Below are 27,329 nucleotides of genomic sequence, written 5' to 3'. Positions count from 1 at the left end.
TGGGGTTACAGGACATCACAGCCGGCCTCCACAGCGTCCAAAAGGCGCTTGAGGGTTGAAGTCTTCTTACCTTTCAGGGCCATGTTTTCTTTCCAGTAGTCCTGGTCTGGAAGCACTGAGCATGGCTGCACTTTAAATGTAGTGCCTGACATGATGAAGTGGAAAGGTGATGGCGTAGCAGGTGAATTAGAACCCACCTGCCATCGAAATGGCACGTATCTCGTGAATGCATAATTAATGCAGTGGGTTTGGGATGATACAGTGTGAAAAGCCGCCATTGTGGCCGGCGGGTAAAGCGTCATTTTCCCGCCCACTACCGCACTTAGTGCAAATCTGGGATGATTTCACCCATACGATAGATATGCTTTATCTTTATCTTTATGAAGCTGAATATCTCTGATATTGCAGAAATTCAAACCCCATATGACAGTTTGAAAATTTGAGTCAAGTTTGACAAAATAAAATCTGAAAATTCAGAGCTGGAATCAGTAAAAGTGATCATAATACCGTTGGACTTCCATAAAAACCCAACTGGTTTACTAATGTCACTTAGGTAAGGAAACCTGATACTCTTATCTTGAATGGCCTTTATATGACTCCAGTCCTCTGTCAAAAATATCTCCATTAAGTGGCTCAGTGTCAAATTTTGTTCGATAACATTCCTGTGAAGCACCTTGGGATGTTTTACTATGTTAAAAGGTGCTATATAAATGCAAGTTGTTGTCGTTTGCACCATTTTTCAGCTGGTCTCACGCCAGAGAACCCTGTGGAATTTCAGGGCGCTTTAGTCTAAAACTCTACAAGACTGAATTTTTAATGGAATTGCTCAGGCAAAGCTTGCCATATTATATCATGCAAAATGAGAGTGCTCTTCTCCTCCCTGCCTGTGTGGTTGGAGAGCAGTTTGTTGCACTGGCACTCCTGAAGTCTGACAATAAATTAAGATGTTGCTTTTGTGGCAAGGGAAATAATTTTTACTGAAGTGCTTGCGAGTCTTATTTTTCATTGCTATTGCAAAGAGGCAATAGCTTTCTCTCTGAGGTAATTTTAAAATATAGTTGTTCAGAAAAATAATAAAGAACAATACACAAGAATCAGTTCCTTAGCAGAATGTTTTAGCAGCATTCATCGACTAGTACTCTTGCTTCTCAAGTAAGTTTCTCAATCTAGAATGCAGGTAAACCTCATATATTTGCGAAAAACAAAGCTTTTTCAAAATAATGTCAGATTTGAGGTGCAGAGATATTTTCATCTAGAATACGTTCTTGTAGATGTGATTGCGATGGGATGAATATAAGATCACTAGAAGCACACATGTGTGGTCTAACATCTCACAAGGTAAGTTACATAGGAAGAGCAAATTGTCATAGATGAGTTTCAACACTTGGAGATGGCGGTCTAGTGGTAATGTCACTGAACTAGTAATCCAGAGGCCCAGGCTAATGCTGTGGTGACATAGGTTCAAATGCTACCAAAGCAGCTAGTGAAATTTAAACTCAGTTCATAAAATCTGGAATATAAAGCTAGGCCAGGTAGGGCCTGCCCGCCGACGCTTAAAATGATGTGGGGTGATGTCGGGCTGGACTCCCGACGTCAACATGTCCCATTTAAATTTTCAGGTAGGCGGGGGCTCAGCAAAATCAGCTGTGCGCCCGCCGACCTGTCAATGGCCAATTGAAGCCATTGACAGAGTCATTTAAGTAATTAATGGACTTGCCCGTCCAACCATAAGGTTGGTGGGCAAGCCAGGAGCCCTGGCGGGCATTAGAAAAAGCATGAAACCTCATCCACGGGCGGGATGAGGTTTCATGTAGGTTTAAAAAAAATTAATTTAAGTGTTTTTAAAAGTTATGAACATGTCCCAACTTATGCGACAATGTCACATGAGGGGACATGTCATGGAATTTTTTTTCTATTTTTAATATATTTTATTGTGGAGCTGATCTCCCTGAGGCTGCACCTTGCCTCAGGGAGATGAGTGCACTCTTTCATACGCATGCGCTAAAGAATGCACTCTTGGCTGAGGGATTCCCCCCTCCCCCCACCCCGGCCATGAAAGGAAGCGCATAGTGCTTCTGTGTGGATGTCACGCTTGGCGGGCCTTAATTGGCCTACCCACATAAAATGGCGGCATGCCCCCAATTGGGGGCGCCGATTGGAGGTGCGCCTCCACATGCCTGCTCTTCAACTGCGCCCCCCCCCCCCCCACCCCCAAGGAGTGGGGGGGGGGTGGTGGGGGGGGGGGTGAATTCTGCCCCTAGTCTCAGTAATGGTGACCATAACAGCTATCATTGATTGCTGTAAAAACCCATCTGGCTCACTAATGTCCTGTTGGGAAGGAAATCTGCCATTCTTACCTGGTCTGGCCTACATGTGACTCCAAGACCCACAGCAATGTGGTTGTCTCTTAACTGCCTTCTGAAATGGGAGAGCAAGCCACTCAGTTCAATGCAATTAGGCATGTGCAACAAATGCTGGCCTCACTAGCGATGCCCACATCCTAAGAAAGAATAAATTTTTAAAAATGATGCTCCATTTTTCATAATATCTATGAAAATATGGAAGAAAATGGAAAACCGTGGAAAGTTTCTTTTAAAAGTAATCGTAAGTTAAATCAAAAGACCCAGGACTAAACACATTGGGCAGAATTTTGCCGTTGGCAAGCAGGGGGCGGGCCCACTTGCTGATGTTCAAAATGACGCAGGATGACATCAGGCAGAACCCCCGACGTCACCCTGCCCCATTTAAATCTTCTGGAAGGTGGGGGCGCAGCAAAATCAGCCAATTGAGGCCACTGACAGGATCATTTAAATGATTAAAGGACCTGCCCGTCCAACCTTAAGGTTGGTGGGCAGGCCAGGAGACCCGGCGCCAAATAGAGAAAACATGAAACCTCATCCAGTTGTGGGATGAGGTTTCAGGCAGGGTTTTAAAAATTTTAATATAGTTATTCTGTAAGTTATGAACATGTCCCAACTCATGTGACATTGTCACATGAGGGGGCCATGTTAGGGATATTTTTTTCTATTTTTAATATTTCTCAAAGTCCAGGCGATCTCCCTGAGGCAGCTCTTAGCCTTAGGGAGATGTGTGCATGAAAGAGCGCGCTCTCGCTTTTAGGGAATCCCCCCCAACCGCACAGGAAGCGCGCTTCCCATGGGAAGTCATGCTGGGTGGGCCTTAATTGGTGGTGTGGCCCGCTTCGCCGGCGGGGATCAGCTCCACGCCCACTGGAGATTGGGTCGGGCCTGCCCACCCGACAGGCAGAAAATTCTGCCTATTGTATCATCAGGCAAGGCTATGAGTAACTCAAGAGCACATTCAATTAAGAGGAATTAACTGGACAAGAGTGAAAGAATTAAAAAGTGACTAGGAATTTATTTCATACAAAATGATAATCAATAGAGCTTCCAAATAGCTATTATAGGAGAGTAGAAGGACTTGATTCAACTTAGGTTGATTCTATTTAATTAGAGAGTCACTGCAGGAGAAATGTGTTTGTGCAATGCCACTTCTAGTAGCGCCATGCAGACTTACCTCAATTCTGTGGGGACAGGCAGAGGAATGAGCTGCTACCTCTTTGTTTCTCACTACTTTCTTCAATGATATCAATGAAGAATCACACACAGGTTACACAAGAGTAGCAAGAAGTGGTACTACATGAGCAAATTTATTTCCCACTGCCTTCAAAAACAAACTTAAAAAACATGCTTTTGCCTAGAGGGTGAAGAACAATTTATTGTTCATATCAGAGTATTAACAGTTAAAAGACAATGACATTATTATATTGCTGTGGGTCCAAATAAATGGCAAGCATTTCCTCATAAAGACTGTGTCCCTTTAACATCCAACCTTGATACAAGGTAAGGCCTGACATATAATAGGAGAATGAACTACTGCTTTTGCTGGAAGGGGAAGGCCTTTAGCTATCCAATAATAGGCAGTCTCTGAATACTAGGGCTCACTTAAAAACATTTAGGAAGGCCAAGATGTAAAGAGCTAAAGCTTGTGACAGACTGATAGCTCGCTGATGATGTCAATGTTTTATTATTCCATAGGTCTTCTTTTAAATGTCCATATGTTTCCATGAAACTTTTATGCTGTACATTCACATATTCATTCACAAAGTCACTGTACTGTTTTATTGCATGATGTTTACAGAAAGAGTGCATTGATACACCCGGGCCTCTTAGTCTGCCTACGAGCAGCTGAGACTGAGATTGAGTTACCTTCTGTGGACAAAACAAAAACAGAATTACCTGGAAAAACTCAGCAGGTCCGGCAGCATCGGCGGAGAAGAAAAGAGTCGATGTTTCGAGTCCTCATGACCCTTCAACAGAACTAGGTGAATCCAAGGAAGGGGTGAAATATAAGCTGGTTTAAGGTGGGGTGGGGGGGCAGGGGGTTGGGTGGGGGGACCTTCTGTGGCCTTGGTTTCCAGGGAAGGAATTTCATGCTCCTCCCTCAGGACAAGTTCGGCAGTAAGAGCGCATTTAATCTTCCAGCCTCCACTCTGATTAAGACTGTGGAGGGAAGATTCATGGACAGCATTTCCACTTCACTGCCTTGATTCGAACATGGACAAAAGAGCTGAACTCCAGAGGTGAGGTGAGAGTGACTGCCCAACATTTGACCGAGTGTGGCATCAAAGAGACCTAGCAAAACTGGAGTCAATGAGAATCAGGGGGAAAACTCTCCACTGATTAGAGTCATACCCAGCACAAAGGAAGATTGTTGTGGTTGTTGGAGGTTAATCATCTCAGTTCTAGGACATTACTACAGGGATTTCTCAGGATAGTGTCCTAGGCCCAAGCATCTTCAACAACTTCATCAATGACCTTCCTCCCATCATAAGGTCAGATGGGGGGGTGTTTGCCGATGATTGCACAATGTCCAGCACCATTCTCAACTCCTCACGTACTGAAGCAGACAATGTCCAAATGCAGCGAGACCTGGACAATATCCAGGCTTGGGCTGACAATTGGCAAGTAACATTTGCGCCATACCAGTGCCAGGCAATGACCATATCCAACAACAGAGAATCTAACCATTGCCTCTAGACATTCATTGACACTACCATTGCTGAATCCTCCACTATCAACATCATGGGTGGTTACCATTGACCAGCAACTGAACTGGACTAGCCATATAAATACTGTGGCTACAAGAGCAGGTCAGAGGCTAGGAATGCTGTGATGAGTAATTCACCTCCTGACTCCCCAAAGCCTGTCCATCATCTACAAGGCACAAGTCAGAATTGCGATGGAATACTCTTCATTTGCCTGGATGAGCGCAGCTCCAACAACACTCAAGGAGCTTGACACCATCCAGGACAAAGCAACCCATTTAGTTGGCTCCCCTTCCCAAACATTCACTCCTTCCACCACCGATGCACAGTAGCAGCAGTGTGTACCATCTACACAATGCATTCCAGGAACTCACCAAGCCTCCTTAGACAGCACCTTCCAAACCCACGACTACTACCATCTAGAAAGGCAAGGGCAGCAGACAGATGTGAACACTACCACCTGGAAGTTCCTTTCCAAGTCACCCACCATCCTGACTTGGAAATATTTCACTGTACCTTCGCTGTCATGTGTCAAAATCCTGGACCTCCCTCCCTAACTGCACTGTGGGTGTCTCTGCAGCACATGGACCGCAGTGGTTCGAGAAGGCAGCTCACCACCACCTTCTCATGGACAATTAGGGAAGGGCAGTAACTGCTGGCCCAGCCAGCAAAGCCCACATTCCATGAATGAATAAAAAAAATACTCCATTATTATTTTAGTACTAATTATTCACCATGTTTCCCCTCAGCCTCCTGTTCTATCCTTGCTGATGGAGGAGAGTCAATGTAGAGGGTCGAGGCACCTCCATAGGAGGCTACTGGAGAATGGAGGAATAATTTCAAAGTAGGTGACTCATGCTAAGGTCTCCAAAGTATTGCAGGGTTATAAAGATAGAGCAAAAAGGGCTTTTTAAAAAATGTAAGCAGCTGAGATCTATTCAATGGTTCTTCACCTCAGAGATGCATATTTGTTGCAAGCATCAGTAGTGATAGAAGAAAAAAAAGTTAATATTTTATCAGTCACCAGTAAACCGCCCAAGGCCTTGTTTACAGTAAGTCAGAGGGTGTTTTTTTGTGCCACATAACACTAAATGCAGTATTTAGTTATAAAGATGGAGCTGTGCCTTTTTAAGGTTCCAATATCTAACTGTCAATAAGTAAATCCTGGATTCAATTAAAGGACACACCTAAAGGTAAACTTAGGTATAATTGGTTCTATATAGATTGGAGCTGGTTTGAAATCGCAAGTTTCTCCTCAGCTCAAAAAACTGACAGAAAAATAACTGATATTACTCTCTGCTTTTTTTTAAAATTTTTTTTTGTATACTTATAGCAAAATATGATGGGCCTATAATGTACGTTCTAAATAGGAGCTTATGCAGGCTGACTATTTAACTCAATTTATTTGGATTATCAATAGATAAATCCAAGCAAATAATTCACAATTTCTCTTCTTCCCTTCAAGGCTATCATTTATTCTTGCTTATTGTTCCAAGGGCACCAGTAGTCTTCCGGTATACCTCATTGTTAAATGGTGGTCACATGTATAGGCCTGGGTAGCAATATAGTAATGTTTAACTGGAAGCAAGGTAAAACCTTCAGGCTAAGTATGAGCCTTTTTTTCAGTTCCAGCAGGGATTACTACGTAGACGATGTGAGCAGGCACTGCAGCCCGGGAACACCCAGGTGAGTTATACTGCCTCCATTACTACCTTAGTTGAGATTCTCAGAATACAATATGAGGGCAGGTTACATAAACTTGGCTTGCCTTCCCTTGAGTATTAAAGGGTGATCTAATTGAGGTGTTTAAGAATGATAAAAAGACTTGATCGAGCAGCTGAAGCAGAACTATTTCTTCAGGTGGGAACATAATCTTATAATTACAGCTATGTTATTCAGGAGAGAAATTAGAAGACATTTTTTCAGACTAAGAATAGTGGACATCTGGAACGCTGTCACCAAAGGGCTGTGGATGCTGGGACAAATGAACATTTAAGACTGAGATTGAAAGGTTTTGTTAGGTAAGAGTATCAAGGAATAAATAAGAGTGAGTAAATGGTAAATGGAATCAAAGTTCAGTTCAGCCATGATATGATTGAGTAGTGGTGCAGATTCAAGGGGCTGAATGGCCTCCTCCTCTTCCTATGGGTAGGACTCAGGACATTGCTCAGCTGAATAATGTAATGCTACATTACTCAATGCCTCTACCCAATGAGCTACAGAGGAAGTTTGAGATAAACAGTTAAATTAGATACTTTCTCTCCCAAAGTCAGCTAAGATTTGTGGAAAGAAGAATAAATCCTCCCCGAAAGCTAAAATCAAATAAAGTGAATGTGACCTTGTGATTGTGACATTTCACAGAGGTTGATGATTTATGGAAAATCTTAACAAAACTGACCAAGGTGTTTTATGAAATTTAGCCCCTGTTGTCATTCCCTCCAGGTACCTCTCAGGTGTTGTGCTCTCCAGATGAGCCAAACCCTCCACATTAACTGAGGCATGAGCTAACCCATGAAATAAGCTGGGAAAACCTGCCCTGCGAGCAAATGCTAAACCCTTTCATTGTAATCGGGTTGGAGGCCCATTTTGTCTCGCCTCACTTCTGAAGATGGTTCATATCAGTCATGGCAGATACTTCTGTGCTAAGCTGAAATCTTCAAATTGGTTTATTTATGGATTGTTATTTGTAGCAGGAAACAGGAGCAGGAGGGAACTAAAAATGTGATGAACTAAGCAGCAGTCTGCAACCAGTTCACAAAGAATTAAATGAATAGTGTAGCCAGCTATGATCCTTTTGAAAGCCTCATTACAGAACTTGGGGGATAAAACTCAGACTTTGAAGATAGTAATTTTAATTTCTTAGTGAATCAGTGGGTTTAGTCTGCAGGATTTATGTAATTGTGTTTATGGCCAGGCTAAACTGAAGTAGCTGAAATTGGGTGGTGCTGAAGTAAATCTATCCAAGATGCCTGTGTGATTTACAGTTGGTCTGTCCCATGAGATTACAAGGTCAAAGCACTTATTGCGAACCAATCAAATGGAATGACTGGACCACTCGACACATTGAAAGCTTAGGCAGCGAGCCCATTTAATTCCCTTTCAAATTAATGGCTGGCAAATGGGGTGAGTTCCACTTGGAGTGTGGGCTTCTCCCTGCCTGATTTTCCATTATTCGCTATGCCCTGACAACTCAGTGGCCAGAGTTTTGCCCTTGACGGGTGGGCGGGCCCGACCGACTCGGTGGCGGGTGGGCAGGCAATTGCCGCTATTTTCTGCGGGTTGGGCCAGTTAAGGCCCACCCAGCGGGTTAGTGACTCGCGTGGAGAATGGGAAAATAGTCACGGGGGCGGGTGGCCTCAGACTGCCAGTTCCAATGGGAACCAACGGCCTGTATAAAGAGTGGCCAGACAGCCTGCTTGAGGCAGTGCACCATGGCCACTTGTGGAGAGAGAGAGGGGGGACCGATTGCACAGCAGCATGTGCAGGAGGAGGGGAGCAGGCTGCAGCAGAGGCCAGCGGGGGGCCACTGTGCCCCCCGATTTTCCAATGCCTGCCTTGCTGTCCTCCTCCAATAGGTGTCTATCCGTTGGCACCTATTGTATGCGGAGGATGGGAGGAGGAGGGCCCCCCATGTCACCAGCCAGGCATGGGAGGAGGTGGGTGACGCTGTCAGTGCCCATGATGATGTGCGGCACATTAGCACCCAGTGCAGAAAAAGATCAATGACTTGCTGCGCTCTGGACGGGTGAGCACCATGTCGGTCTTGGCCATTTTACCCAAAAGGTAGCCTTAGCCTTTGAGTCCCCCACCTCACGTCTTGCTGTCTTTACTACATAGGGCATCTGGCGCACGCTGGGTGGCCAAACAGGTATTGACCATGCTTACATCAGCCTCAGTGGTTGAGGAGAAGAAGGGTTCTCCCCGCAGCATATGTTAGTGTGTGTGTGGCATTTGAGTAGTCTGGGGGCAACCTGCAGGGGAGGCCGTTGGACACACACTCAGGTCTCCAACACATGTCATATTGATGGTGAGGAGATGGTGCAAGGGGTGACTCAAGGTGTTTTGGCCAAGGGGCATCTGCTGGCATTGACACCGCACCTAGTTTCGCCTCCTTGCCATGGGCGCTAAGACCCGTGTGCTACTCAAAATGATGGGTGCCAAATGTGTCCAAGGTGGCCGTTGGGGGAGGGGGTTGGGACCAGCCGGACTATTTTCTGGGGACCGATCACCAGGAGTGTGGACAGGAGCCGCTGGAAGCCTTAGATGGGCCCCTGTGGTTGGGGTGCGGCATGCGTGTGCAGAGTACATGAGCGAGCAGCCCCAATAAATCCTCTTCTCTGTTTTGCAGGCAAAAAGTCAGCACAATGCCTGGGACCGCCAGAGGACCGGAGATGGGTGCGCCCTCCTCCAGCGCCTCAACCTTTGAAGAGCAGGCCATGGAGCTGGGCAGGAGGCAGGAGGACAGGGCGGCCGGGGGCGGCGAGGCTGGGGTCCAGCGGCCAGGTATTTGAGGTCCACAGTCCCATCCACTCTGTCTGCCCACCATCCAAAGCACTGATGGTTGCTGCAGTTGTTAATGCTGCAACAATGCTCATTCACAGACTGAGACACTCAGACGTTTGGGTCATACAGAAGGGACCCCTGTCCCCTTGAGGATTTGCATCTCCACCATCTTCCAAAATCACCTTATTCCATTTGTGACCACTATCACCATGGTCTAACATGCCATTGGATCACTGCTGCACAGCCCAAGAGTTATTCCATTCTAAGGGGCTTGGGACCTCTAGCACCCTTTCAGCCAGTGCACCCCACATTGCTCTGCCCAAAAGGTCCTCAGCACCTCAGCTGTGAACCTCAGGGCACTCAACTTAGATAAATGCCACCAAGTTACTATTCCCTGCGCCAAGGGGAAATGTTGCCTTCTACCCACCCTGTCTATGCCCTTCCTAATGGAATGAAGGCCTCTCAGTCTCCTGTGCTCCACAGCAAATGTCACAACTGTTTGCGATGTTTCCTCAGCCCTGCAACTCTCCAGGCCACAATGCATCCACATCAGGTACCTCTGCACTTTCCTCACTCCTATGGTACATAACATACCATGTGGCATTCCTGAGGCAATCTGACCAGCCTGCCTGCATGTGCGTTTAATGTTTGGGCCTCCTCTTGACTCTTTTCCACCTCACCAATGTTCGTCTCCTTAGGGCCTTGAAGGGTGAGCGACTTATGAGGCTGGGGAGGAAAGGGATGAAAGGTTGAAGTGACTGTACGCTAACTGATGCACTGTCCTTGTTGTTAATTTCAGCATCACCACCAGAGCGTCCACATCACAGCCCCCTCACCATACCTGAGGGGCAACATGTGCAACTTGTGGCACATCATTTCAGCTAGCCAGGCACCAGTGCAGACACGCACATCTCGGTGGGGACTTTACCATTGGCAAGTGTCCTGGGTCACAGTGGAGAGGGCACATCACAATCACTGGAGGAGATGGTAGGGGCAGAGGGGGCCGATGGTGCCAGCAGCCGAAGGGCTGCAGGGGATGAGGCACATGCTGAGTCCGGCACTGATGTCGTGCCTCTGGAGTTGTCCCCAATGCAGCAGCTGCAGGACAGGTGGCAGGAAGTGTGTTTGCATCTGGCAGGGTTGCATGAGGGAATGGTTCAGTTGCTCTCTGCGACGGAGGAGTCCAGGCAGAGTGCATATGAAGGCAGAGCTTCAGGCTTGCTCCAATGAGATTGGCGACTTTCATAGAGGGGGGTTCAATTGGATGGAATATTTTATGATTGGGATACACTCTGACCTGCAAGCCCTCACAGCAGTACAGGCCAGGGGTGGTCATTCCCAATGTGGGAGATATGGGCACCAAGCGTTGGCACTCGGTGCCCATGCATCTGCAGTGAGCAGGGGTGTCGAAAGGGACCTCACGTCGGTGCAGCAGCTGCTTGTCGTTACTGCGAGCTCCTCTCAGGGCGCTCCGGATGAGGGCAGCAGCTCCTCCGCCCCTCTGCCAGTCAACATTTCTTCCGTTGAGTCTGCGACAACTGGGGAGGTGCCAGTTCAGGAACTGGCCACTCCCTCCCAGGCGGGGCCATCACAGGTTCCACGGGTCAGAGGATGCCCGCCAAGGTCATCGAGGCCAATAGGACAGCAGAGTCAGCAGGCACCTAGATGTAGCACCCGAAAACATAAGCATAAGGCACATTAAGTACACCACGGGTATGTCACTGGTGATTTTGTGTTGGCCTTAGAATAGGGACCCAAATTTTTCTTATTGCAATGGAGTATTGGTTGGTTTTCTTTTGGACCATAATAAAGTCCACTTTTGTTACCATGGCTGAGAGTGTTTCATTTGTGGTGCATTTTTTTTTCAAATATTTATCATGAGTGTTTGAGTGGACATTGATGTTTCTGCCCTAAGCCCTTAGTTGCAGCTGAACAGGTGGAAGATGTTGTACCTAAGTGCCACGTGTGGAAGTGCCAGGCAATGCTGGTCCTGCTGATCAATGTGTGTGGAGCTAGCTGAAGGTTCTTTGGATTAAATTGTCCTGGGTGTCCCTGCCTCCTTGGTGTAGTAGTGGGTCGGTGTGCTGCCCCTCATCATCGCCCTGTGCTTCCTCATCCTCTGAGCCACTGCTGGATTCATCATGTGCGGCCTCATCCACTGCGTCAAGGTCTTCATCATCAACTGCATCCCCCCTTTCCAGCGCAAGATTGTGCAGAGCGCAGCATGCTACCACTATCACAGAGACGCGATCTGGGGGCTACTGGAGTTCACCCCCTGAGCGGTCCAGGCAATGGAAGCGCATCTTGAGTAGACTGATGGCTCTCTCCACCACAGCCCTTGTGGTGCCCTGGCTCCTATTGTAACTCTGCTCAGCTTCTGTTCTTGGATGGCGTAGTGACATCATGAGCCACCTTCTGAGGGGATAGCCCTTGTCACCCAGCAGCCATCCATCCAGACGAGCTGGAGCATTGAAGAGCGCTGGCACCTGGGAGTGTCTGAGGATGTAGGTATTGTGGGAGCTGCCTGGGTACCGTGTACAGACTTGTAGAATCTGCATCCTGCGATCACACATTATCTGCATGTTCATAGAGTGGAAGCCTTTCCTGTTGATGAAGGCAGTGGGCTCACCTGCTGACGCCTTGATGGCCACATGTGTGCAGTCTATAGCACCCTGGAAGCGGGGGAAGCCAGCAATGGCCGCGAAGCCTCTGGTTCGCTGTTCCTGACTTGCCTGGTCACAGCGGAAGTGGATGAAGGTGGATACCCATCTGAACTGAACGCCTATAACCTGCTTGACAGAAGTGTGGACAGCTGATTGGGAGACACCACAAAGCTCACCCACCGAGCCCTAGAAGGAGCCAGAGGCTTAGAAGTGGAGGGCAACTGTGAGCTTCAGAGCCGCTGGCATGGGGTGTCCATCCACACAGTTAGGGGAGATCTCAGGGCCAATCATCTGACAGAAATAGTTGACTGTCTCCCTTGAAAGTCAGAGGCTCCTTCAGCACTGCACCTCAGTCATATTGAGGTAGCTGCTTCTCCACCTGTATACCCTGGCAGCAGGATAGTGGCGTCTTCTGTGGCCCCTTGGACCTTGGACAACCTCTTGGCCCTGCGCCCCTTGCACCTGCGCCTGGTGACCCAAAGGTGGCTCCCCTGGAGGTTGATTGTCCACTCCTGGCCTCCTCCTTATTCTATCCCTCCCTTCCTCCTCAGAGGAGCTGCCTCCAGTGGCGATGTCAGAACCCATACCCAGGCTAAATGGAGGCCTCCGGAAAGCTGCAGGCCTGAGAAAGATTACTGTTTGCAGATGGTTTCAAAGTACACAAGAAGCTTGTGGAAATCAATGAGAACTGCTAACAATCACACAGGCAGCTTTTAAACAATTCCAGCAATTAAATCTTCATGGAAAACATGTACAACCCTCTGAGTCCACATATCCAGCCGGTGTATAAGTTTTATTAAAAAATCTCCTACCAGCCTGCCTGTTGGGCCCATGCGCAGACCCGAAGTTCGCACAGGCCGCTCAAAATCCAGGACAACTGGCAAGTTAAGGACCTTAATGGGACTGCTGAGCGTGCCTGCCGACCAAAATATCGTGAAGCCGCGCGCTGATGGCTCCACCACCCGCACGCCAGCCAGAAAATTCTGGCCAGTATCTCCAAGGGACAGGAAATAGAAAGTCTATTTTCCTCCACCATGAATTCTGAACTGTTTTACAATTAGCCTGTTAGCACATGAAAGACACTGTGGGGGTGAAATTTGACTTGAACTGTAGCACAAAACTAATAATAGTGCATCTGCCCATTTTACACTGCTGGTTTTTCTTTGAAAATCAGGTGGAGTGTAAAATGGGATAGCGATGGACTATTGCCAGTTTTGTAAGACAAGACAAATTTCATTCGCCTCCATCTGTGTTTAATCAAAGCTTTTGTAGTAGATTTGCTTTTGGATTTAATATGTTTTCTTTTATTAATGCAAAGTATAGCTCCATTCTGAATTTTTTTCAAGATTTTAAATTAAGATACGTTAAAGATAAAATGATGGGCAAAATAATTTTTCATGCTTGCATCCTATCTATAAACATTTCAAATAGCAAGAATACAGGCTTTGATAAAGCATCAACTTGGCTTGATCTTATATTGGTGATTCTATCTTGCAGATGTGTGATAGGTCACATTTTCATTAGTTTAGACTGACTATTATTAACAGAGCCTCTAATTATGAACTGGAGCTGTAGGGGAGATTGAGAGAGATCTAATTTTACTTTAACTTTTACAGGCAGGCAAGATGGTCACTGAGTGATATGGGAGATATTTCCTTAAGCTTATTAGTGCAGTGTGAATTCTGACAAGTTTTAGTCATGGCTATTTTAAAAGTGCTGATTAAAAATAGAATCACAGAATTCACAGAATTGTTTTAGCTCAGAAGGAGGCTATGCGGCCCATTATGTCTGTCCCGGCTCTCTGAATGAGGATTTCACTTAGTGCCATTCTCCCACCCTCTCCCCAAAACCTTACATATTCTTCCTTTTTAGATAACAGTCTAATTCCCTTTTGAATGCTTTGATTGAACCTTCTTCCACCATACTCTGAGAGTGCATTCCAAACCCTAGCTACTCGTTGCGTGAAAAGGTTTTTTCTGGAATTGCTTTTGCTTATTTTACCAATTGCTTTGAACCTGTAGCCGTTCATTCTTGAGCCTTTTGCAAGAACAGTTTCTCCCTATCTACTCTGTCCAGAGCCCTCATGATTTTGAATAGCTCTATTAAATCTCCCCTCACCTTCTTTTCTCCAAAGAAAACAGACTCAACTTTTCCAATCTATCTACATAACTGAAGTTCTTCATCCCTGGAAGCACTCTCATAAATCTTTTCCATACCCTCTCCAATGCCTTCACATCCTTCCCAATGTGTGGTGCCCAGAACTAGGCACAATACTCCAGCTGAGGCCGAACTAGTGTCTTATACAAGTGCAACATAATATCTTTGCTCTTGTATACTATTAATAAAGCCTAGAATCCTGTATGCTTTATTAGCTGGTCTCCCAACCTGTCCTGCCACCTTCAATGACATATGCATTTATACACTCAGGTTCCTCTGCTCCTGCACCCCCTTTATAGTTGTACCAGTTTGCATTGTCTCTCCATGTTCTTCCTACTAAAATAAATCATTTCACATTTCTCTGCTTTAAACTTCATCTGCCAACTGTCCACTGATTCCACCAACCTGTCTATGTCCTTTTGAAGTTCTACACTTCACCCTCACAGTTTACAATGTTTCCAAGTTTTGTACCATTCTCAGATTTTGAAATTGTGCCCTGTACCCCAAGGTCTAGGTCATTAATATATATCAGAAAAAGCAAGGGTCCCAACACTAACCCCTGTGGAACCTGACGACAAATCTACCTCCAGCCAAAAAAACACCCATTAATCACTGATCTTTGTTTCTTGTTGCTCAGCCAATTTTGTGTCCATGTTGCTATTGTCCCTTTTATTCTATGAGCTCTAACTTTGCTCACAAGTCTGTTATGTGGCACTGTATCAAAAGTCTTTTGGAAGTCCATGTACACCACATCAATAGCATTGTCCACATCAACCCCTTTGTTACCTCTTCAAAATACTCAAGTTAGTTAAATACAATTCCCCTCATCATATTCATGCTGGCTTTCCTTAATTAACCAATATTTGTCCTTGTGACTATTAATTTTATCCAAGTTATTGTTTCTAGAATTTCCCCACCACCGAAGTTAGTCTAGCTGGTCTTAGTTGCTGGGTTTATCCTTCACCCTTTTTGAACAAGAGTGTAACATTGCAATTCTCCAGTCCTCTGGCACCACTCCTGAGTCTAAGGAAGACTGAAAAATTATGGCCAATGCCTCTGCAATTTCCACTCTCACTTCCCTCGGTATCCTTGCTTGCATCTCATCTGGTCCTAGTGTCTTATCAACTGTTAGTGCAGACAGCCTATCCAACCTTATCAATTTTAAACCCTTCTAGTATTTGAATTTTCATCATGGCCTGGGTAGCATCTCTTTCTTTGGTAAAGACAGATACAAAGTATTTATTTAATGACTCAGCTATGCCCTCTGCCTCCATGCATAAATCGCCTTTTTAGTCCATAATTGGCCCCACATCTCCTTTTCGTACTCTCCTACTATTTATATTCCTATAGAAGACTTCAGGATTTCAGTTTATGTTATGCCAGACTCTTTTCATACTCACTCTTTGCTTCTCTTATTTGGTTTTTCACCTCTCCTTTGAACCTTCCATATTCAGCCTGGTTCTCAATTATATTTTCTATCTGACACCTGTCATAAGCACGCTTTTTCTTTTCTTCTTTATCTTAATTTCTATCTCTTTTGTCATCCAAGGAGCTCTGGATTTGTTTGCCCTGCCTTTCCCTTTCAGGGAATATACCTTGATTGTGCCCGAATCATCTCTTCTTTGAATATAGCCCATTGTTCAGCTACCATTTTTCCTACCAACCTTTGACCCCAATTTATCCAGCCCAGAATCATTCCTACCCCATTGATGTTCGCTTTCCCCTATTAATTATTCTTATTCTGGACTGTGCTTTGTCCTTTTCCAAAGCCAGCCTAAACCTTATGATACAATGATCACTGTTCCCTAAATGTTCTCCTATTGACACATGATCCACTTGGCCCATCTAATTTCCAAGATCCAGGTCTAGCAGTGCCTTCTTTCTCATTGGACTAGAGACATACTGCTGTAGAAAATTCTCGCGAATATACTATGAAATCTTGCTCCTCGCTGCCCTTTATATTACTACTATCCCAGTCTATATTTGGGCAATTAAAGTCCCCATTATAACTACTCTATAATTTTTGCACCTCCCCAAAATTTTCTTGTAAATTTGTTCTTTACATCCTTCCCACTATAGGCTACACCAGCAATGTAATTGCACCTTTTTTGTTCCTTAGCTCTAGCCAAATAAATTCTCTCTTTGACCCCTCTGGGACATCCACTCTCTTCAGCACTGCAATTCTCTCCTTAATCAATACTACCCACCCCCCACACCGCTTTTCTTTCTTTCCTATCTTTCCTGAACACCCTGTATCCAGAAATGTTTTAACACCCAGTCCTGCCCTTCTTTCCCCGAGGTCCCTGTTATAGCCACAACATTCAGGGCGGAATTTTACACCCCATCCTGCCGGCAGGATTTTCCAGGCCTGCCAAAGCCAATGGACTTTTGAATGGCTTGCTGCATTTTCCCACCCTGGTCCCACCAAGACGGGGCCATAAAATTCCATCTCATATTTCCACATGGCAGTCTGCACCTGTAACTCACCAATCTTATTTGCCACACTCCATGCATTTGCATACATGCATTGTAACCCTGATTTAGACTTTATTACTTTCTCTCTTACTCTGACCTCACATATTAACTTACTATTCCCTATTCTGGTGTTATCTAGCTGTCCCAGCACTCTGTGCACCTTGGTATTCCTCCTTGACATTATCTCTTGGCTCCCATGTCCCTGTAAAGTTAGTTTAAACACTCCCCAACAGCATCAGTAAACTGCCCCTCAAGGAACTCAGTCCTGCCTCTATTTAGGTACAGGTCTTATCTCCTCCAGAGCTGATCCCAATGTCCCAAGAACCTAAAATCCCTCCCTTCTGTGCCGTCTTTCCAGCCATGCATTCATCTCCTTTCTCCTCCTATATCCATACTCACTTGTGCGTGATACTGGGAGTAATCTGGAGATTACTACTTTTGAAGCCCTGCTTGCTAATTTCCTACCAACTCCCTAAATTCTGCCTGCAGGACCACATCCCACTTTCTGCCCATGAACCAATATGGACCACGACTGCTGGCTGTTCACCCTTCTCCCTCAGCGTGCTTTGCAGCTGCTCAATGACATCCTTGACCCTGGCACCAGGGAGGCTAACACCATCCTGGATTCACATCCAAGGCCACAGAAAAGTCTATCCCTTAGCTATCAAATTGCCTACCACTAATGCTTTTCCAATCTTCTTTGTGCCCTTCCCCTGTACAGCTGAACCACTCATGGTGCCATGGACTTGGCTCTGGCTGCACTCCCCAGATGGACCATCACTCTCATCAGTATTCAGAACTGAATACTAGTTGGAGAGTGGGATGCACTCAGGGGACTTCCATACTATTGCCTGTTCCTTTTTGGTTATCTGTTGGTCACCCATTCCCTCTCTCCCTGCATATACTTAAGTTGCGGAGAAATCACATCTATAAATGCACTATCCACAAACTTCTTGACCTCATGGATGCACTGAAGTAAAGCCAGCTGCTGTTCAAGTTCTGAAATGTGGAGATCTAGCTGCTGCAACTGATGATACTTACTCCACAAATGGTTGTCCAGGAATGGGAAGTGTCCTGGAGCCCCCACATACCACAGGATGTGCACGCTAGAGGTTGGAGCAGCCCTGCTATTCCTCTATTTATTAATTAATAATCTTGTAAAAACCCTACTACTGGTAATATACCTTAGCTTTACTAATCCTAATAATCCTTAATACTATTAATAAACATTATTAATACTCATAGACACTACTAATACTTACTTATCTTACTAGTGGTAATAAATCTTACTTAAAATAAAAGATAAGATTCACCAGTTACTCATCTGTTACTTTTGAAAAAAATCATTCATGGTATGTGGACTTTGTTGGCTAGGCCAGCATTTATTTCCCATTGCTAATTGCCCTTGAGAAGGTGATGGTGAGCTGCCTTCTTGAACTGCTGCAATCCATGTGGTGTAGGTACACCCACAATGCTGTTATACAACTGATTGGTCTGCTAGGCCATTTCAGAGGGCATTTAAGAGTCAAGAGAGGTCTGGACTCACATGTAGGCCAGACCAGGTAAGGACAGCAGATTTCCTTCCCTAAAGGGCATCATGAACCAGATGGGTTTTTACGACAGTTGACATGGTTTCATGGTCAGCATTAGATTTATAATTCCAGATTTTTACTGAATTCAAATTCTACCTGGGTCCCTAGAGCATTACTCTGGGTCTCTGGATTACTAGTCCAGTGACAATGCTACTATGCAACCACCTCCTCAATACTTAATGGTTAATATTTTTATTGTTTGATGCACTCTCAATTGTTTACATTGAGCCTTTATCCGCAGTACTCACCTGTCAATCAACTTATGTCTTTCCTGTGATGTCACAGTTCACTTTTTTTCAAACCCAGGGCACTATTGGACTTCTATGTTCCAAACGTAAGTGCTGGAGGCCTCACTTCTTGGGCTGATTTAGTCTGATTTATTTTAAGACTTGGAACCAGATAAAAACATCCACCGATGAAAGGTATATGCCTATGGGGAGGATTTTCTCCTTGTCGGGCAGGTGCGGCGGGCGGGCCTGGGAGTGGCTGTGTAACAGTCCGCCACCAGCGATCAGGCCCTGACCGCGATTTCATACTGGCTGGCCAATTAATGGCCAGCCAGCATGTATCATGCGCTGAAACACTCAGTGCTACCTGGGTGGAGGGTGTGGGGAGGGGTGGGGGAGGTGATGGTGGCAGATGGTGGTTGTGGGTGAGTGCAGAAAGTTCCCTGAAGGCACAGAGCTGTCTCAGGGAGCTGAAGATTTTCGTCATTAAAAATGAAATTTAAAAAAATAAGGAAAACATGTCCTCTCATGTAACTCTGTCACATGAGCAGATGAGTTTTAAAATTTTTTTTAAAAAACATGGTCAAAACCTCATTCAGCCTGTGGATGAGCTTTTGCAAAAAATGCAAAGGCCGCTTGGCCAGTTTGCCTACCTGATAGCTGAACGGTTGGACGGGCAGAGAAAAGTTCCAGTAATTAATTGATTAAAGGCCGTAATAGGCCTCTTAATTGTCAGTGGGCACGCTGCCACCTCTCGTGCGTGCTCGCCAAGCGAAATATTGCAAGAGTGCTTGGTGACATCGGGACGCTCGCTCGACATCATCGTGGACTATTCTGTGTCAGGCGCAGGGAAATTTCTGCCCTATGTTTTTAACTGGCCTTGGTTACGAAGGCTTTCTCACTTGATCTGGAATGTACCACTTGAAAGGGTGATGGGAGCAGATTCAATAGTAACTTTAAAACATTGAATTCTATATATACTTGAAGGGGAGAAATTGCAGGGTTATGGGGAAGAGTGGGAGGGTGAGGCTAATTGGATATCTCTCGCAAAGAGGCACAATGGACCAAATGGTCTCCCTCCATGCTGTAGATTCTATGATTCTAGGTTGACTATTATATAACTTGAGCACCCACAATAACTAGCTAATTTAGAATTATTTCAAGTTTCTTTTCAAAGTTTGGCTGTGGTTGTTTCTCCTGTAAATGCAAAATGATTTTTAACAAAAGCAGCCTCAAAACATAATTCATCATTATTGTTTCATGTTTACCAACTAATTCAGTTGCAGGTGCAGTGCCAATAACTGGACAATTAATGATCTACTTTCCAGTATACTCGCCAACAGAGAAACAGGTGTGGAAATGAACATGTTTGTACATTACGGGAGAGCTCAGCTCACATATATAACATCACGATACATACTGAAATTTCAGAATCTAGTTCTTGACATCATGTGAATCAGTATGACGCAAGGCTGCTATATTTGTATTCTTGAGGGGACTAAACATAAACACTGCCAGGTGAAATGACATGTGCTGTGTGTTTGTGCAAAGTAGAGGAATGGCCATTCCTGTATAACCAGGAGATACTAGGTGGCAATTACCTTTAATCTGCTTCCAATGTCTTCTAACTCCAAGCTTTGATTAGAAATATCACTCTTGTTCTTCCTGGTTGCCCAGGAGCTAGTTCCAACCAATGAGGCTGGAAATGTATATTGTTTAAAAAAACAAATTGAATTACAAACTCCTATTGGTATAGATAGGATTGATAGAATTGCATTTCTTATGGGCCATCCATGCTATTAAAATTCTCACACTGTTTGAATCATAGCATGAAAAACAGTATTTTACACAGAACAACAGAGTATTTGAAAATGGACAATATTTTGTCTTAAGATGGATGCAGACACTCACATAGTCATTCACGGAGCGTGATGGACGTTTTCTGTTGGGTTTCTTTTCCAATTCAACAGTGAGTGCATCTTCTTCAGCATCCTCTGGTTCTCCAAAATCATAAAATCCTGGGTCTGAAAAGTTACATTGCTGAATTAAAACACTGTGGCCATTGATGTCAATGCACAATATTGACATGGTTCTCCTAAACTATTTTCTAACATGTACTGTATATAATTCTGTGTCCTTCAGGCATTATACAGACAATACAAGTATGTGACTGGAAGTTGACTCTGGAAGGTACACAGGTGCACTAGCATCATTTGTGTATAGGTATTTAAAATATTGATATATCTTTCACTAAGAATCAGTATCGCTCCCTTTGGTATTTGTTTCCAAATATCTATGTTGTACTCAAAAAGATTATCATATTCTTCAAAGAAGAACCTAGTATGATTTCATTTTGAAAGATGTTTCTGACTTTTTTGCATTGCTTGCTTGCAGGGAAAAATAGGTTTTGTTATCAGAATTGTTGACATTTTATTTCCAGTCAGCAAAGGCAGTCATTTTATCTAGTGTAAGCGGTGGGAATTGAGTTGCACGGGGGAGTAAGGGAACAGAAGATTGAAATTATGACGCTTTTTCTTCCAAAAAAAACTAACCAGAAATGACTTTTGTCTAGACGAGTATAGCAATCTATAAGCAGATGGCCATTAATTTGTGATCAATACATCCTCAAAGCTTGTCTTTGGCACATCCATTATAGGTTTATGAAAATAATTAGTGGTTTTCTATTTCTTATGCTTTGTGTCGAGCATTGGTGGTTCGTGGGTCAATATTCATTCAGTGCTTTGATAAGAACATTTGTAGAGATACATATAATCAATAAATCGTATACCTTCTGTAAGCTTAAATCTGTTAAATACAGCAAAGCATAACTTATTACTACTCTTTTGTCAATGCTCTAAGTTATCAATAAACTTGGATCTTATCCCACAACAGGACATAGTGATAGTTATTTGCAGTGCACACTCCTTAAAAATCCAACTGAACCCATTACAGATAAACTAAATATTTTAGTCTAGGAAATATGGTAGGTGATAATTTGAAGACAAACATTTAACCTTCTTTGATCTGCTGTTTTACTGGAAGTGCTACTCATTTAAAATAATGCCAGCATAAAAATGGTGGCTAAAGAATTGCCATATGAACATGTTGCACACCAACATTACTCAATATATTCTCCATGTTTACCTGTCATAAAAAAGAACCATGAATAAGCTCCAAGCTAAAATATAATTCAGGGATTTAATAACTAGAAACTTTTTGACTTTTGCTCATTTAACAACTATCTGGCTGACGACCTTGATTATCTTGTTACTCACTGATGGGTATCCTATATTCTATGTATAAGATGCAATATAATCACTTTGGATGGTAAAATAAAAGTTTCAAAGCTAGTTCTGAAGTTATTTTTGTCAATTTTTACTTTCTCATTATCATGATTTCATAATTCACTGGGGAAAGAGCCAGCCATTCAATTTAAAATGTGCAAGATATTGAAGTAATGATATAAATTTAATTATTGATGTAATCAGTCTGCAGCAGCAATTTTGTCTTATAAGCATTGTATGGTCGAACAATGATACTTGAACATATCAATTTATTAGCTACAAAATACTCTCTTTGATGCAAATATGAAACCATATGCAAACTTGTTGATACTTTCACTCCTATTCTTTTTACCTTTCAAATATGATGGACGAAGCCAATAAATAGGAAGATTTCCACATACTTCCAGGACTTTTGAATTCAGTAGAAAATGTTGGTCCTTAATTGGTTGTTCAGCTGCCACCCAAACAAGAGACTCATCAAACTTCACTGGCGTAATTTCATCTTGCTGTTAAAATGAATGGCGTATGTTAACATTTTTTGTCAACTGCCAAATAAAAGCAGGAATTCATTATTTTTTTAATTTGGCAGTTTCATCTAAAGTTGAATTGTAGAAAACCATGAATTTATTAATAGTACAATAAGAGCAAATGACAAGACTAATTAAATTCAACTTCAGTTTGAACATATGGTGTGGTATAATTGGTTTTTCCACAAGTACTGATTAGCAGAATTTCATTAGGAAACTTTGTGCATTAACCTATTTTTCATCATTAGGCAATGCAAAAAGCGACTTCAAATGGCATATCTGCTGTGATGTACTTTTATCAGAGCAGACTTTTAGATGCTGCTGCAGTGCATGTACCATGTCTGAGGATAGACAGTGATGATTGTTTGATAGACCTGAGTTATACTTCAGACTATATTGAAATAATGGCTCCATCCTAAGCTTGGCTTATGCAAAGCCCTTCTCCCTGGTGAGCTGAATAATTGACATTGTCTACTGAACAATGTGGAAAATCACCCAGGTATGCCCTGTCCACCAAAAAAGGACAAATCTGATCCAGCATTTACCATTCCATCAACCTACTCTCAGTAAAGTGATGGAAAGTGACATTGACAATGCTATCAAACAATATGTGCTCACAATTAATTTGTTCATCGATGCTCAGTTTGAATTCCACCAGGACCACTTGATTCCAGACCTTATTACACCTTTGGTCCAAAAATGGACAAAAGAGTTGAGTTCCAGATATGAAGTTGATATTAAGACAGCATTTCACTGATTATGGCATCAAGGCACCCTAGTAAAATTGAAGTCAATGTGAATCAGGGGGAAAACTCTCCACTGGTCGGAGTTTAGCACAAAGGAATATGGGTTTGGCTGTTGGAGGTCAATCTTCTCAGTTCCAGGACATCATTGCAGGAGTTCATCAGGGTAATGTCCTCAGCCCAACCATCTTCAGCTGCTTTATCAATGACCTTCCCTCCATCATAAGATCAGAGGTGGAGACATTTGCTTATGATTGCACAGTGTTCAGTTCCATTCGCAACTCTTTAGACACTGAAGCAGTCCATTCCCACATGCAGCAAAACCTGGATAACATTCAAGCTTGGGCTGATAAGTGGCAAGTAACATTCATGCCAAACAAGTGCCAGGCAATGACTATGTCCAACCATCTCGCCATGACGTTCAATGGCATTAACATCACCAAATTCCTCACCATCAATGTCCTAGGGATCAACATTGGCAAGAAACAGAATTGGACTAGCCACATAAGTCCTGTGGCAGTAAGGACAAATCAGAGGTTGGAAATTCTGTGGCGCGTATCTCATGTCCTGAGTCCCCAAATTCTTTCCACCATCTGCAAGGCACAAGCTATGAGTATGGTGAAATACTCTTCACTTGCCTGGGTAAGTGTAGCTCCAACAACACTCAAGAAGCTCAACATTATCCAGGACAAGGTGGCCCAATTAACTGGCACCCTGTTCACCACCTTAAGGTTTCAATTCCTCCACACTGACACACCAGGGCAGCAGCGTGTATCATTTACAAGTGCACTGCAGCAACTCAAAATGGCGCCTTCAACAGCATCTTCCGAACGCACGACTCTCCATCACCCAGGAGAACAAGGACTGCAGAAGCATCTGAATGCAATTGCCTACAAATTCCCACCCAATTAACACACAATCCAGGCCTGGAACAATATCACTGTTCATTCACTGTCACTGGGTCAAAATTCTGGAACTCCCTTCCTAAAATCACTGTGGGTGTACCTACACCACATGATGGTTCAGGAAAGTGGCTCAACACCAACACCAGGCAGGGCATATTATTGTCTTTGACCAAACGTCTTTCAAGATAATCACATTTCAGCAATCACGTTTATTCCTCTGACACAGTGAATCCTGAAAAATTCCTTCAGGACAGTGGAGGAGGTGGGGATGTGCTGCAAGGGGTGCAGAGGAAGCCCTCATACCCATTTGATTGCATCTCTCTGAGCATCATCCACAACCCTGACATTACAGCATTTAGTTGTTTCTTCAATGTGTTCTGGCCTCAACAATTCCTCTTGGCAACCAATTGAAGTTACTCATTATTCTCTAATGAATTACTTCGTGACATCTGTTTGAAATATTCCCATCACAATTCTGAACCTGTGCCCTCTTGTCCTTCTGCATAAATGTATATGAAAATATTTTTCCCAGTTTAATATCCTTTGTGCTTTGGTTTGATTTGTTTTCAGGCTGACTAGTCCTAATAATTAATCACTGTTCATAAGTCACTTATGTAAGTATATAAGGATTGGTTTGTTGCTTTCCTCTGCACCAATTCTAGGACTTGGATGATACCAATCACATGAAGATTATTTTCTATTAGGCCGAGAAGGATTTTTAGATTCATTGGGGAGAATTTTCTCCCTGTCGGGAGGGGCTGAGCGGAAGTGGGCGTGGGCGGGTCCGCAGCCAACTGGGGGCAACGATCGGCTGTGTGCCACCATTTTACATGGGCAGGCCAATTAAGGCCCGCCCAGTGTGATGCGCATCCGGAAGCGCTGAGCGTCCCTGTGCAGGCGGGGGATGTAGGCTGAGTGGGGGCCTGTGCTCTTTCGCGCATGTGCATGAAAGAGCGCAGAAATCTCCCTGAGGCACAGAGCTGCCTCAGAGAGTTTAATTACATTTTGAAACATTTGAATAAAGAGAAAAAAAAATTCAGACATGTCCCATTCAGACAGTGTCACATGAGCTGGGACATGTCAATGAATTTTAATTTAAAAATTTATTTGAATTATAAATCCTTCATGAAAACTCATCCCGCCCGTAGATGAGGTTTCATGATAAATGCGAAGGCCGCCTGGCCTTTTCACCTGCCCGACCATCTCAAGGTTGGACAGCTGGTTCCTTTGATTATTTTAATTAGTTTTTAAATGGCCTTAATAGGCCTTTGACAGTTTGACGGGCGCGCAGCCGACTCTGGCGTGCGCCTGTCGAACTGAAGATCTGGATGACGTGTGATGATGTCGGGACGCACGCCCGATGTCACCATGAGTCATTTTATGCGTTTGTGAGTGGGGCCCGCCCCCACATGCCGACCCAAAGATTCTGGCCATTCATTTTAAGATGTTGAGTTAAATTCTGCTCATAACAAAATAAGTTCACGAAACATGCAAGATTTTGAGAATGCACATTGGATCCAGAATAAATGGCTGGAAAAAACTGTTTCTACATCAACTTGAGTCGCTGTTGTAACGTAAAAAACACAGCAGCCAATTTGTGCACAGAAAGAACCCACAAGCAGCCCTGAGATAATAACCAGATAATCTATTTTTTTCAATTATGTTGATTGAGGACTGAATACTGACCAGGATACTGGGGTTAACTCCCCTACTCTTCCTCAAAAATAGTGTTATGTTATGTTTAGCATTCACCTGAAAGGGAAGAAATGTGCCTTGGTTTAACATCTCATCTGAATGACAGCATATCCAACAGTGCAGTATCCCTTCAGTATTGCACTGGAGTGTCAGCCTTAATTTTTCTGCTTAAGTTCTATGGTGGGAATTGAACCCGCAATCTTCTGAGTCAGAGATGAGAGTGCTACCAACAGAGCCACAACTGGTAAAATTCATATACAATATGCTGGAAGGGTTCAGTCAATTGAACCCAATAGGGATGGTTGTCAAGGATCCAAAGCTGCCTGGGCAGCAGGAGATCGAGTGACTGCTTAACTGGCCAATCCCCACCACTGAGAGTCAAAGGTCAAATGTTTGACGTCCTGTCTAACTGGGACAGGAAAATTGAGTTGGTAGCAACTTGTAATGCAATAAAATCACATAAGGCTAGAACTTGCTCCTTAGGTTTAGAGCCAACTATACTCAGATTTTTTTGTACTCCTGAAAAGTTGAATTTAATCCATGAGTTGGACACTGCAGGCATTTTGATATTTTCTAAATTGTGAAATAGATTGGAATTCACACACACCATATTCTGTTCATGCCCTGTGATGGACTGGCACCCTGTCCTGGGTGTACCCCACCTAGCGCCCATTGCCTGTTGGGATAGGCTCTGACTCCCCATGACCCTCAATAAGATGAAGCGGTTCTGGAATAGTGAGTAAATGAGTGTATTCTGTTCATATGTTTCATGTAAAATTAACTAGTTTGTTAACTTACAGTTCATCTTGTGTCACTGGAATGTTTATCAGTCTACCTTCTGAAAGGCAGGAAAGATGAATGTTCGTGCATCAGCAGAATTATTGTCGTGAGCATACACAGGGAGAGATCTGACTGTTGCGATTCTTGGACCACACTACCTACCACATGACAGGGTATTAGGAAATAAATACATACTCCTGATTGTACATGATATGGGAAATGCTTACAGGGGAACCCTCAACCCAAGAGCCTACCTAGCACTGACCTGTAATTTGTAACACACCACCTCTTTGTTGTATTGAGTAGAATTACATATATGTTCTAAAAAAAAGTAGATGCAGCTCCTGTATGAATTCAGAACATAAACTCAACCCAGCATTCAGTTTACTGCAGCCTGCCTCTCTTTGGACATGATGTCTGACATGTCAATTGATACCCTTGGCTCTTTCACTTGCCTCTTGGGTAACATCTGCATACCTATATGTGTGTGCTTCTGATTTTGGCTTCCAATATGCAGTGTATTCCATTTATCTATGCCGAAGTTCACTTTCCAATGCCTTGGCTGCTTTCTCTTGTTCAAAGTTACTCCAAGTTTAGGGGCTTCTTAAGATTCAACCACCTTGCTCCAAGACTGCAAATCTGTCCATTTATTTGCTACTTTTTACTTTGCTCATGTTGGAAGTAACATGGAATGAATTAAGGGTACAATT

The 27,329-nt window shown here is 43.8% G+C and overlaps 1 protein-coding gene across 1 annotated transcript in view; it reads right to left on the bottom strand.

Moving 5' to 3' along the window:
* Nucleotides 1-27,329, bottom strand: part of tnmd (tenomodulin) — a 177,725-nt gene that overhangs the window by 11,361 nt on the left and 139,035 nt on the right. The window contains exons 8-9 of the mRNA XM_041196164.1: nucleotides 22,322-22,475; nucleotides 20,597-20,709 (exon numbers count right to left, since the gene is read on the bottom strand). Coding sequence (XP_041052098.1) covers nucleotides 20,597-20,709; nucleotides 22,322-22,475 — 267 coding nt within the window. The remainder of the gene's footprint in view (nucleotides 1-20,596; nucleotides 20,710-22,321; nucleotides 22,476-27,329) is intronic.

This window comes from Carcharodon carcharias, chromosome 9, assembly GCF_017639515.1.
Source record: "Carcharodon carcharias isolate sCarCar2 chromosome 9, sCarCar2.pri, whole genome shotgun sequence".
In the NCBI taxonomy this organism is placed as follows: Eukaryota; Metazoa; Chordata; class Chondrichthyes; order Lamniformes; family Lamnidae; genus Carcharodon; species Carcharodon carcharias.
The sequence above is the reverse complement of the archived record's forward strand: the minus strand, read 5'-3'. Positions and strand labels throughout refer to the sequence as shown.